General features: G+C 43.0%; 1 protein-coding gene across 3 annotated transcripts in view; it reads left to right on the forward strand.

Annotated features, from left to right (window-relative positions):
- The window catches only part of PHKA2 (phosphorylase kinase regulatory subunit alpha 2), a 44076-nt gene extending 30594 nt beyond the window's left edge, over positions 1-13482 (forward strand). Inside the window, exons 23-32 of one of the 3 annotated variants that reach the window (XM_039714172.1) lie at positions 1274-1353; positions 1583-1661; positions 1784-1913; positions 2498-2599; positions 3202-3320; positions 5602-5649; positions 7172-7339; positions 8862-8915; positions 10273-10473; positions 10997-13482. In XM_039714172.1, the coding sequence (XP_039570106.1) occupies positions 1274-1353; positions 1583-1661; positions 1784-1913; positions 2498-2599; positions 3202-3320; positions 5602-5649; positions 7172-7339; positions 8862-8915; positions 10273-10473; positions 10997-11170 (1155 nt within the window). In that variant the 3' untranslated portion in view covers positions 11171-13482. The remainder of the gene's footprint in view (positions 1-1273; positions 1354-1582; positions 1662-1783; positions 1914-2497; positions 2600-3201; positions 3321-5601; positions 5650-7171; positions 7340-8861; positions 8916-10272; positions 10474-10996) is intronic. The other 2 variants (XM_039714174.1, XM_039714173.1) reach the window with 2 other exon arrangements.
- Positions 13483-13890: the final 408 nt, after the last annotated feature.

Raw genomic sequence — 13890 nt, forward strand, 5'->3', positions numbered from 1 at the left:
CAAACTATGCTAATGTTGGCATGGACTGAGAACGGCACACTGTAAATAGTTGTGAAGGCTTCATTTCATCTCTGTTAATTGGAGAAGCTTAATTGTGTGCTTTGAAAGCTGCAGTTGTCACTGGTAATTGTCTATTGCTGTTGTGATGGTAAGGAGCACTGCTGTGTCAGGGTGCTAGTGATGACACAAAAACATGTTCTGCCCATTTCCATCCCCTTGGGTCGACAGTCTGCCTTGTGAATGGATGTTTGGAACCATTTAAATATCCATGACTATTAAGTGGTAACAAGAAAAATCCACTGTTAAGAGTACAGACATTATTTTGATCATTACAGAAAGGTTTCTTCTCAAGTATTCTGAAAATATTTGTTTAATTTTTCTGGTAATCCCCTGCATATTTCTGAGAAGCTCTTTCTGTAATTCCTGGCCATTTTCAAGGCTCTGTGTCACATCTAGGATGCCTTATTTTAGTGACAGTGCTGTCTATGGGGAGCAGTTTGTGATAATCACTGTGCATGGTACTTCATTAAGGACAGAACTTTTTGCCTTCTCAAGACAAGGATGAGCAGTACATATGTGCTCACAAAAAGCCATGGATGTTAACTTGAGAAGGTATTGACAAAGAATTGGAGAGGGGGACCAGAGATTATCTGTTTTCTTCCATGTTAAGGGAGTTAGAATAGACTCTTCAAAATCAGAGGAACATTGCTCTGTGATGTTTTTTGATTCAGGATACTAAAACAGGTAAACTGAACATGGACTTTTAAAGGAGGTCAATATGAAAGAGTAAACACTGTGGTACTGGGGAAGGTACCTATTTCAGACTGTGTCAGGTATGTGATGCAGTATGCTGGGTGTTTGTTTTAGGAGATACGTTAGTGCACAGGAATTTTTTTTCATTAATGCTGCCAAACTTTTCATTGATTAAAAATATGATGGTCTTAAATAAAGAACAAAACTTTATCATATGATAAAGGATGAAAGCCTTTATTGATCTGCCAGCCCCATTGGAGTTCCTAATCTAATAATTATGCTGCTGATTTCACTGAGCAGGGAAACAGGCTACTTTGAAACTCTCGTAGCCCTGTTGACCTCAGGAGATCTTTGGCAACTATTTAACAGTATTCTGCTAGATTTATGTGTCTGGTAATTAATAGAAATGCATTTAAATATTGCGAAATAAATAGAATTAATTTGATTTGGTGAATTAAAAGCCATATCACTTCCACATGACACAGTGAAAGGTCTCTTGCTTTTTGTCCCCTTACGACAGGCATGCACAGACCTTCTGTCACACCACAAGCAACTTACAGTGGGCCTGCCACCAGAACCCCGTGAGAAAATCATTACCACGTAAGTTGGAGCTCTGCCTCGGGCACAGGCTGCCCTTCATCTTCCTGCTGGCACCATTCTGCTGCTATTATCATCTTTAAACCTTACTCCTTGCCCTCAAAGGGATTTGCAGCCACCCAGGTAGAATTGTAGGCGCCTTTGTTCTGGGTGATTTGATCCCAGTGCTTGCTCAAGAAATTAACAGCTGGTTGTGCTGAGTCCCTGCTACCTGTGGTTTGACTTCTTGCAGCCCACTGCCACCCGAGGAGCTCACAGATCTCATTTACGAAGCCAGTGGCCAAGACATCAGTATTGCAGTCCTGACACAGGTATGCAGCCTGTGCAGAAAGGCTTCTTGGGCTGTGCCAGTGCTGTGCCAGTGCTTGCTCTGAGACAGGGAAAGCCATGAAGACCCTCTCTGACGGGTGCCTTTATGGATCTGTCCTTGCAGGAGATAATCATGTACTTGGCGATGTATGTCCGCTCACAGCCCAGTCTTTTTGTGGAGATGCTCCGGCTCCGCATCGGTCTGATAATCCAGGTGATGGCCACTGAGCTGGCACGAAGTCTGAAATGCTCAGGTAGGAAGCAGTTTCATTGTAAGGGTACTTATGGAATCATTTTTCTTTACCCTTTGTGGTTGATCTTTTTTAATTTATGTGTGTTGAATTCTTTTATTAATCTCTTAGTTAATATGTGCAGTTACAAACCTTGAAAATCACTTTTTTTTTTTTACTTAATGAAAGATTTCTGTCCCCCCAGCACCCATTTATTCAAAGAATATCAGAGGGTATTCTTTATGGAATAACTCTGCCTCTGGAACTTAGGTGCATGGTCATCTGCTGTTGGGAGATGGCTGTCATACCTTTCCAAGTGATCTTGTTCTGTAACGAACCAACTGCTTTCTCATCATGAGCTTCAGGAAATTTTGCACAAGCTAGGACATAATAAAGATTAATGCAAATAATGTTATTTCTCTGGAGTGTTTGTGGTTTAGTCCTGAAATATATTTTCTATGAAATGTGACTACATATTAATTTTTTTAAAGGAAGAGATAGCCAAAGAGTTAAATGTGATTGGACTTCATTCACAGTTTCCTTAGCCAGCTTTATAGTTGATTATCTTCCCAGTGAGATTTGTATTCTGTTTTGTTTTGTTTAACTAGGTGAAGAAGCTTCAGAGAGCTTGATGAATCTAAGCCCCTTTGATATGAAAAGTCTTCTACATCATATTCTCAGTGGGAAAGAGTTTGGAGTGGAAAGAAGCTGTAAGTTTTCATTTTTATATGCTAAGTTAGATTGTCTTACAAGTGAGGATTTATTCTTTCTGCAGGCAAAATAAATGTATAGTATGTATTAATCATGGGTGACCAGTAGCTGTGTATGTCTGCTGTGAAATAAACAAAACACATATGGTGGAAGCTATCCTGCACTGAAATAAGATTGTATCAAATTTTCAGTAATAGGAAGGCAAACTTCTAAAATGGAGAAATTTTATGGAACTAGAACAAAAGCCATTCAAAGGTCATATCTAACCTGCCTTTAAGAAGCATGTTTTTGATGCCCACATATTCCTGACTGGCACATCAGCTGTCTCCTGGGCTCTTGTTTAGACCCTCAGAGACTCATTGCAATTCTGACTACATTTACAATTGCTCACTGTCTTGAAAAATCAGTTTCTATATTCAAGAATGCATTTAGGTCCCTTACTTGATACAATCAGATTTGAACTCTTGATGTGATTCTGTGAAAGGATGCTGTCACCAAGAGAATTGCCCATTTTTGAAATTATTTGTGTTTAACTTCTTAGATAGAATTTAATCTATTTTTCTACCCTTAGAATGTTAAAAATGTCCATTTGCTTCTTTAGTGCGACCTGTGGATTCTTCTTCATCCAGCCCTGCAATTTCTATTCATGAGATGGGGCATTCTGGAGCAACCAAAACAGAAAGAAGTGGTATTACTAAATTGAAGAGTGAGATGAAGCAGGTGAGGGTTTTCTATCAATGCTCATCAGAAAGTACAGCTGTTCTGGAACTGTGGTACGTTAGGTTTTATTCTTGCTAAATAATAGAAATCTCCAAATTTGCTTTGATTTAAAACTGATCACTAAATAGAAGGCGGTGAAGGGATGTTTCCTCCAAAAATGTTCTTCCTCTTGTTCTTATTTCATATATGCTGAATGTAGAAGAACTTGAGCAAACTGTAATGCATTCATGGTGTCCACAGTAAAGGCAGCTCTTCTATCATGTTTAGCTAAGGGAAAGTCAGATGTACAAAGAGAAGCTTTTATGCAGAGTTCCTTCTTGTACTTGGCCCAAGATGCAAAACTGGATCACATGCCTTTTGGAAAAGATCCATGTGGGAAAGGAATCTTGTTTTGTTTTCTTCCAGTTCTGTTTCTTCAGGATTACTGCTAGAATTTATACATATATATTCAAGTCAAATAGTTTAAATTATACTTCAACTGAGTATATGGAGAGATCACAGAAAACACAACCAAAATACTCTGAATGAATGTGACTGATGGTTTTATTATAAGTGATTTGATTTCTCTATTTTGTCTCTCTATTAGTAATTTTCTTTTGCTTTAAATAAGTAGGAAGGTAGTGGTCAAATAAAATACATTTTAAAGAATGGTTTTATTTTTCCTCATGGGTTATTTAGACTAGAGAGAGAAGGCTCCAAGAGACCTTACTGCAGCCTTGCAATGTATAAAGGAGGCTTAAAGGAAAGATGAAGAGATGCTTTTTGCCAAGGCCTGTAGTGACAGGATAAGGGGCAACAGTTTGAAATGGAAAGGGTGGGTTTAGATTAGATTCAAGGACACTTTTTTACAGTGAACGGGGAGAGGCAGTGGATGCCCGATGAAGTTGTGGATGTCCTGTCCCTGGAAATGTATAAGGTCAGATTGGATGGGGCTTTGAGCAGCCTCATCTGAGGAAATATTTGATGCTTTCCTTTGATTGATGAAACGGATTCAATAAGCCTTCAGAAAGGAGTGGCATTTTTATATGGTCTTAACTTGAAGCATTTGCTGGTGGCAGTAAAGATCAGTTAAGGATTCTTCATGGGACGTGGTCAGGCAGGGAAGCAGAGACCCCTCTGGAACAGATGATGTCTCTTGTGAGACCTGGGTGCTGTGTTTGAGCTGTGCCACTGCTGCAGCATCATCATGGATGTGGGGGAGGCTGTGAAGGTGCTGCTGACTGTGCTGCACTGGCCCTGAGGTGGCCTTGGAGGTTAGTCTGAACAGGGCTCCCAGTCAAACAGGGCTGTCTGAATTCAGGGCCTTTCCAGGAAGGAGGAGGGACAAGGCACTAGATGGCAGCATTATTTTGTTTGAAATACAGAGGTGGGCCTGAGCTGGAATACTTGGACCTCTCTTGACATTAGGAACATAGTTCCTTTGTTGCTCTCACATTCCACAGAAACTTGGTGTTTTGCACAGAGGAGGAGTTGGCTGGGTTTATTTTTGTACCCCCCCACTTTGCCTTTCCTGCTGCTTCCTGCCACATCTCACTGCATTGTCTGAATAATTGACCAGCAGCTAATGTAGTGTCACTTTGGCAGGGGGCTGGGTGGGGTGGTGCAGAATACACTTTGTTGTTACAAGGAATATTTCAAGTACTTGTACTAACATCTCTGGAGTGTTGAGCAACTGCAGCTCCCTCTTTTGTGGCTGTTCTTTCTTCAGTCAGAACCATTAACACTGAATGTGAAGGAATGGCTTGGGGTGGGCAATTAGAGGAAAGTGCTTGAAGTCTGAGGTGATACATCCACATTTCAGCAAAAAATTTGCCTTGCAGCTTTTTGTTTACTGCTGCCCATCCATTTGGCAGCCTGCTGTCTCTCCAGCAAGATGACTTTCTCCTGCAAAGAGAAGCTGGTGGCATTGCAACAAATGGGGAATAGAAGTAGGGAGTTCAGTTTTTATCTCATCCCCAAGCCACAGGGAAGCTTTTGGTTCCATCTTAAACTGGTGGTTTGTGCTGGCCACGCTGGGAGCTCCATGGATGGCATGGGCTGCCAAACAGGGTCCTGGCATGGCAGGCTCTGCCTCGTGGTGACCCTGGGAATCAGCAGCAGCTGCCCTGGTATCAGCTGAAATGCAACACTGCACTTCAGGCAGGCCAGGGGTTGCTGTAGCTTTTCCCTGGGTACCCAAGGTTATTCCATATTTCTTGTCTTTGCACCTGTGTGTTAACTAACCTTGTCTGTGTTCTGTTCTTCTGGCTGTCTGACATTGGTGTCTGGTTTTGTTTTGTAGTTCTTTCATGAGGGGCACTCCATGTCCAGCAGCATGTTTGCTTCCACGGTAAAACACCATCTATAGTTCTGCACCTGCTCTTCACCCTGTGTGTGTTTGTATGCAAGGGTCTTGGTTCTAGATACCTCCTCTTGTCTTCTCCTGTCTAAAACCTTGTTTTCAATCCCTACCTCTTTGTCATGTCTCCATTGGGAACCAATTCTTATTAGTAATGTTCTAATAGAAGTTGAGTCTCACATTTAGATCCACGTAGTTCTTCTGAAGCTTAAGCAGTTGTAGCAGATAGAGTACTATAGCAGATTTAGTACTTGGTGGTAGTGGATTGTTACAGGTGTCTTCAGCATGTAAAAGTAATGTAGTGTTGATAAATGCTGACAGCCTCTGGACGGTGGAGGGTCCAGAATAACTTCAAGTTGCTGAGATAGGGGTTGCATGGGTATCTCTTCAAGAAGTCATCTTTCAAGGCAGAGAACTGTAGCTCTTCTTAAGCTCTCACTGTCTGCATGTTCAGGCTTACTGTCAGTGGCACACCTCCCAAATGCCCTAAAAACACAGCTACAGAGCAGGAAGTTCTGTCTGTCATGGTCAGTTTGCAGAGCAAAGGAACAGCAAACATTGGAACATCAAAGGAACACCACATGTGCCTCATGGACACAAGTAGCAGTGGAAATGGACAGTTTGCTGGGGACTTCCTTGCAGAGCTTGGCTATGTAGAGTCTACGAGCCTGCGCCTTCCAAACATGCAGTTTGCTGTCATTTTCCTCCTTCCCGATGACACTGCTCAGGTAGCTTCTTATTTGGAGATAAGGGGATTTGAGATTACACTTTCAGTGAAGTCCTTTCTGGGCTGAAAGTAACAGGTATCAAAAAAGGAAAGAGAACACAGAAGAGTACAGTCTCTGGGAGTGCAAGGAATGGGCAGACTGTGTGTGTGAAAACCACAACAGCAATTTGGTGGTATTGCCCCAACTTTGAAAATTGTTTGCTGCCTAACTTAGTGTTCAGACCTGGTAGAGTAAAATAATAGAGCAACAAGGGTAATAGAGGAAACAAGACTAATACTTACAGAGAGGCAGGCATGATGATTTTGTGGCTTCATTAAGTCAATTTTTAATCTACTTAATTTAACGGAGCTTTTGCATGAGGACCTCTCTTGCTGGACTTAAGAGTTCTTTGATACTTTTACAACACCGAGCCCCGTGTCCAAGTGAATGGGAGCTACCTGCAGTTCCCCCCACTTTGCACACCAGTGACACTGCCCTGGAAGCAGCTCATGCTTGTTAAAATAGTCAGATGTTGCATTAAACCAAGCAGTGAAGCTGACTGGGCTATGCCACGTTGAAGTGCTTGCATGTTTTGTTGAGAAATGATGGAAGCACTTGAGAAATGAAGCTTGTTGCAAAGGGGAGAGATGGGGATGAAGGATCAGTCCCACCCCATCATCCTGTGTGACACCAAGGCCTGTATTTTTTCCCTGGTTCTGAGGCAGCATTATAACAGAAATGCATTGGCCAGGAGTGGCACTTGGGATGGTAGAAAGCAACTGACCAAAGCTTTGATGTCCTTACAGAGGAGCAGTACTCCATCCTCTCCCACCAGTGCTTCTCCCACTGGCTCCAGCGGAGACATGAGCTGGGGTGACAGAAAAGGGCAGTGGCTGCGCAGGAGGAGGCTGGATGGTGCTATTAACAGAGTTCCTGTTGGCTTTTATGAGAAAGTGTGGAAAATCCTGCAGAAGGTAAGCTGAATGCTGTGGAGAAAGCAAGCAAGCTGTAACTCGGGAATGTGGTGGTCCAGGGGTGACATCTTGCCAGGAGTGGAAGTTGGTTGACAGGTGGAAACCAGAGTGGCTGGTAGAAGGGTGTCTCTTGAACTTGAAAGGGCTCCATTAACTCAGGTTCATGTGTTTCATGTTTCAAGCTTCTTTGAGAGTGTGGCTTTCTCTGAAACCACCAATGCTGAATTTTAGCTGAATGACTCTGTTCCACCACTGCCTGTTGTGCATCCCCTGGCCTAATGCACATTGTCAGCACACCTAAAGGGCACTGCAGTGCAGTGCAGTTCTGTGCTCCAGGTCAGAAAGGCTGTGAGAAATGAAGTAGGAAACTGCTCTAACTCTTCCAGAATATATTGAGACCTCTTGCTGGCTCTTTTGAGGTGTATGGCATTCTTACCCTTTTTTGGTTGGTTGGTTGGTTTTAAGTGAAAAGAAAGTCCTTGCCAGCACCATGGATATCTGTGGTATAGAAATGTAAAAAAAAAAAAAAAAATGCAACTCTCCAGGAAGGAGGAGAGGGAAATTACAAATTTTAACTTATTTTAAAGTGATTATGCACCTGTTTTTTCTGCTTTGCTGGATACAGGCCAGCTTTTGGCACCTTGCAGCAGTTCATGCTTGCTTAGTTGGGAAAGGAGTGCATCACCAGTTTAGGCTGGTTTGTCCTTCTAAAATCCCTTACACTGAAGCTGTTAGTATTGATGTCAGCCAAGACAAATCATATATGACCTCTTGGCTATTTACTAATAGGATCTTCCAGCAGAGTAAGCATCACTTCTGACCTAATGTAATAGCTGGAAATAATTGTATGTTTTTTCTGGCTGTTAAAATGAATTCTGCTTATCTTCAATATTTCATTCTTAAAATCTTTTTGGACTATTCATAAAAATCTGTCTCCTCTTCTTGGTGTGTTTCTATTCTACACCTTACATACCCAGATGTGTTCTTCCTTAACCTGTCTTTTTTCACCATTTAGGTTTTGTCATTGTTTCCTTTATACCAATTGTTATTTCTCTCCCCCAGTGGTTGACATCCTGAGGTGTGGTGTCCTGGATCTGAAACCCATAACTAAATGTTGTTCTAGTGAAAATGAAAAAAGATTCTTGCTTTTGTGGTCTGTTGTCTTGCTTCTGTGTTATCTTTTATTTCCAGATCCCTTCCAGCAGAATGCTCCCATTGATTTGTTCCCTCCTTTGTGTGCCTTTGCTGTAGTGGCTCCTGAAGTGCTTTGCTTCGTTAGCTGGGCTGGAGCACAGCATGCTCTGGTGTGTCATGTCAGGCTATTTCTAATCTTTGCAGTTACATAATAACTTCTTCAGGAAGGATAAAATAATATTTTTGAACAGGGCTTTTTGTGTCGTTTGGGGTTTTTGCTTTGCTTTTTTTTCCCTAACTGAAAGTTGTTACATGATAGCTTAGAACGGAGAACCCTTAGATTGACTTGCAAGAACTGTAATTTCTGTTCACTCTTGAAATGTTTCAGTGCCATGGTCTGTCCATTGATGGGTATGTCCTTCCTTCTTCAACCACCAGAGAGGTACAGTAAAATGCCCATGATTTTCTAGTCACATACCTGAATATTTGGTTTGACAGTGTAAGATGCAGCAGGGCCTCTGTTACAGATCCTTGGTTTTACTTTTAGAACATCTGGGCCTCCCCCCAGCACCTCTGTCAGCTTCTCTGGGTCTGTGCAGGTAAAGTCCTGCCAGGCAGGCCTGGGAAGAGGTTTGTGACAGGTTTTCCCTTTGCTGCCTTCTGCACACCCTGACTGTCCCCCTGTGCCCACTGGAGGCTCCAGAGAGGGTGGCTGACAGCAGCCCTTTGTGGGGAAGGTGAAGCAGCACAGACTTGCTGGAATAAAGAGGACATGTTACTTACCACTTATTTTTTTACATGCTGCAACAGCAGGCAGTGTGTTTTGGCTTCACAGTCTCAGAAGTAAATACCACTTAAGGATGACTGTTTCTAACCAAAGCTTTGGCTCTTTAAATCCATATTTTCTCGCATTTTTTTCTTAGCTGATTTTGTATTCAGGTGCACTGGCAAATTTTGAATTCACATCTATAAAACAAACTCTCGTGAATAGGAATCCATCAGAGCAAGAGTGGTGCTTGTGGGCCCAAGACTGTTCTCCTGAGTGTTTCTCTCACATTTGTCTCTGGCTTCCTTCTTTTCTGAGGAACTGTGGTAACAGCTGAAGAGAGGAGCTTGAATTTTCTGCCAAATTTAAATGGTGGGGTTTGTGGCTTTTTTTCCCAGAAAGGGGAGCTTTATTTATCTCTATTGTGTAGATAAAGAGACTTCTATTTTTAGCCTGTCAGACCTGGACAGTATCTAATTTTGCTGTTTAAAGCAATTGAATAAAATAAGCACAAACTTCCTAAGGCAGCATAACATCCACAGAGCTATGCCAGTGCAAATTAAGCCGCTCTGCAAACAGAATTGTGATATTCTGCATGGCAAAGCTCAGGGATTATTTAAAAATCACTCCTCTAAGCAGGTGGTTGTTTTTAAAACTCAGCACTAAGTTTGGCTTTGCGACTCACCTGCAATGCCAGAAAGATATGTACAAGGCAGAGTGTGTGTGACCAGAGCCTGAGGAGCAAAGAGTTAATGTGCCAGCTAAGCACCAGCAGCACTGAATGTAAGTGAGATGCGTGTGTGAGGGTGCAGGGCTGGAGCAGGCTTCTGGACGTTGTGTAACTGTTTGCAGAATCAGGTCTAGCAACACGAAAACTTTCTGTAAGTGCTAAAGCTGCACAAACATTTTGTTCGCTTCAGTCAGTCTGCCCCCGTGCGCGGAGAGGAGCATATGTTTCAGTGCTTGCAGGATGTGAGGAGCTAGTCTTTTGGATTTGTCAGTTTGTCTTTCCATTTCCACTCCAACTTGCCAGATGACCCCGTGCGAAATCAAGTTTGCAGTGCACGTGGAGTCGGTGCTGAACCACGTCCCCCAGCCCGAGTACAGGCAGCTCCTGGTGGAAGCTATTCTTGTCCTGACGTTCCTCTCGGACATCGAGGTGAACAGCATCGGGGGCATCATCCACGTGGACAGAATCGTGCACATGGCCAATGACCTGTTTCTGCAGGAGCTGGTAAGCTCAAAGGGCAGTGGGGGGAAGCCTCCTCCTTTCAAAATTATCCCCTGCTGTTTTTTTAATGTGTGTGATGAACTTGGTTTTGTCCTGGCTCTTTCTCCTACAAAGGCAGACCAAATCACTTAAGTATCTTCTGGAAATATATTTGGGAAAACTAATGTAAGAATCGTGGGAGATTTAAAGGGAATAAAATCGTAGTGGCTAACAAGCTCTGAAGTACAAGGGTAGATTAAAGTGAAGTTCTGCTTTATCAAGGCATTACTATTACCAATGTTTGAGTAATCCTACCCATTCCCCCCAAAAGACAAAAACCCATGAAGTTATATGTTTTTCATTTACTTGCACTGATCCAGCTAAGTCATGTGGGCCCTATTGTAATCCTGATTAAGGTTTTCATGAGGGGAAAGAGAATTGCTTTCAGGATTCAGCACAAATAAAAAATCGTAATGTGGTGGGGTTTTTTCCAATAAATAAGCATGAATGCCTAACTTGCTCTACTTTTTTGCTTGTGTCTTTACAGAAATCATTTGGAGCTACTGGTAGTATCTTGGAGAAAGACACAGCCACAGGAATTTGCCACTTTTTTTATGACAGTGCTCCCAGCGGAGCCTATGGCACCATGACTTACCTAACAAAAGCCATAATTATTTATTTACATGATTTCCTGCCCAGCACAGGCTGTGCAATGCAGTAAGTGATGCCTCACATGGGAGGAAAGGCTCAGAGGCTCTTCCTCCCCAGTTCCCTGTCACAAACCCCTTGGCTGCTGTCTGTGTGTGTGCCATGCACTCACTCAGCATTTGGCACTGCTGGGGATGCTCTGTGCACACCTACTGCTGGGCACAGGGAGCTGGAATTTGGCCTGGTTTTAGGAGAGAGTGTGAGAAATAACAAATAATGAGGCTTATTCTGCCCAAAGTGCATAAATGTAATTCGTATTAAATTAGCAAGAATTATACAGTTCTGCCAAGAGGAAAACAGATTACTCTGTGGAGATCAAAAGGCATAATAAAACAAGGGAGCTGCATCTCAGGCATAGAGTCTCACAAATAAGGGAAGTGATGGAATTCATTAATTTTTCTCCAGCTGTGTGTAAATGTACATTGTTGTGAATCACTAATGCACAGTGTGAAACATCCAGGGAAATGTAAATTAGTGGAGTAAGAATAACTTGAAATAACGTGGTGATATTTCTAATACACTTTTATCCTGATTCTCTTCTCATTTGCACCTAGTCAGTGCAGGGCTAATGCCAGTAGGGACAAACATCCTACAATATCCACTAATTTGGGAGGATAGCCTCTGTCAGGAAGCTGCATCTGTCTTTAATCTGAATAGCTCCCTTCCCTGCATCCCCAGGACTTTGGAGGCAAAATCTCAAGACTCCAGCTTCTCCAGTGTGACAGACAGTTTTATGCCTGTAATCCTTTCCTCTGAATGGAGGAAGATAAACCTCATCCACTTGGGCACCCTTTCCAAGTCTCCTGATCATTTCCCTTGCAAACAGCCTCAGAGTTAAGAATGGCATAATTGTGGCTTTTCCACTGTAGCATGAGTTTATGGAAGGCTTTGATGTTTTTTTTTTCCTTTTCTTTTTATTTCCTTTGCCATTTTTTCTTCTTTTTAGTTTGAGGTCACACTGGTCTCATGTAATTAGGGGTTGGGCTGCCTGGAAGTCTCTCTGCAGACAGTTCCCAGGTTAATGCTGGCAGTTGGAAGCTCTGAGGAGCTGCAGGGAGTAGGTGCATCTGCATGGAAATTCCTCCATGGCCATTTAAACTGAAAACAGTTTGGTAGCCTCTGGAGAGGGAAACCCTGCCTTACCCCAGGCACTGGCTGTGGTTTTCCTTGTGCCTGTGCTGCTGGCTTTGCCACCAGCCACATGTCAGCATCTGGCTAACAGCTTAGGAAAGTGGCAGTAGCTGCAGCATCCCATGGCCACAGACAGGCTCCCTCAGTAGCACTGCTGCCATGTGAGCAGAAAGGATCAGAGCAATTCTGTCTTGCCAGGTAGAAGTGAAAAGAGCAGACAGGCATGTAAAAATAAGAACTTTCTGAGCTATATAAGCCTGACAGCCTGCCTGCTGTCCCTCTGCACAGTCACTGCTGCTGTAGCAGTATCTGGGAACTGGATCAAGAGAGTGTAGGTGCAGGAGGCCTTAGTGTGAGGTGATTTAATGTTTTTTCAGAGACCAGAGGAGTTTAGTAGTCCAAGGACCAGGAGCCCTGTGTTAACCACCATGGGAACCATGGGCCTGTGCAGGGGCCAGTATAAAGTGACAGTTCAGGTACAATTAGCACTTGGGTGTGGAAGTTATTTTATTGGCGTGGTGCCTGTTTTGTAAGGGTTTGCCTTTGTTATTATTTGGTGTGGGTTTTTTAACTTTTCATATGTATTGTGAGAGCTCATTGGCTTGTTTCCCAGTAAAAGGAAGTAAAATCCTTTGTCTAGTTTAAGCAGATGTGACAGTGCAGAGTATAAGCACAACAAGAGCAAGGTGATAGTTTTTTTTCTACCTGGTATCATACAAAAAGTAGTAGCAGTTATTTTTGCTTTTCTTCTTATCCTAGGTTGAGAGAGATGCAAAATTAATTTTTACTTAGACTTCTAATTTTATTTTTTTTTAATCTACTGTGTGACTTTCTTGTTTTCAGAAACAAGAAGGCTGATGTTGGTTTTCCATGCAGCTGCTCTGAAGACTAAAGCAATGAAATGTATGGGCTAACATGCCTGGACACCCCTTAACACTTCCTTGTTTTTAAATGGGAGTGTCATTGGTGTCTTTACTGTCAAATTCACAGTATGACCTAGGTTATGGTATATTCATGATGATCACAATGAATTACCACGTGGAATGCAGGCAGTTGGAAAGTATTTATGTGGTAATTTGAAGAGTTTGGGTATCTGGTAGTGAAGGGTGGTACTCAAACACAAGGCCAGTGGAAGGCAAACTTATGTTACTTGCAGGGTCAGGCACAGCTGCGCCTTGCTGCTGTGTTACTGCTCAGAGCAAAGAACAGTTGTAACTGGAGAGGGACCTTGCAGTGCAATCCCAGTTACACAAATAGAGTTTTACACTGACCCCCTGCTTTGCTGAGGAGTCCCTGTGTGTGTGAGGCTGCTGCAAAGCAGAGCTGGCACTGGGGGTGACCAGGGTGTGCTCCCAGATAAAATACAGGATGACTGCAGTTTGTGCAGGGCTGGGCTAGCTGGCAGAGGCTCTCCTTGGCTGTGCAGCCTCCCTGGAGATCCAGCAGAGGATGACACTGCCAGCTCCCAGTCCCTGGAAACTCATTTATGGAAAGAAGGCAAAGGTGAACAGACCTGTCCTGTGCCTCAGAAACATGGGCATTAGTGAACTAAAAAGGATTCACCCGAGAGCTGCTCGTGCCAGCTTGGTGGGCCCTGCTGCC

This window comes from Passer montanus, unplaced genomic scaffold, assembly GCF_014805655.1.
Source record: "Passer montanus isolate IOZ18808 unplaced genomic scaffold, ASM1480565v1 scaffold3, whole genome shotgun sequence".
NCBI classification, from domain to species: Eukaryota; Metazoa; Chordata; class Aves; order Passeriformes; family Passeridae; genus Passer; species Passer montanus.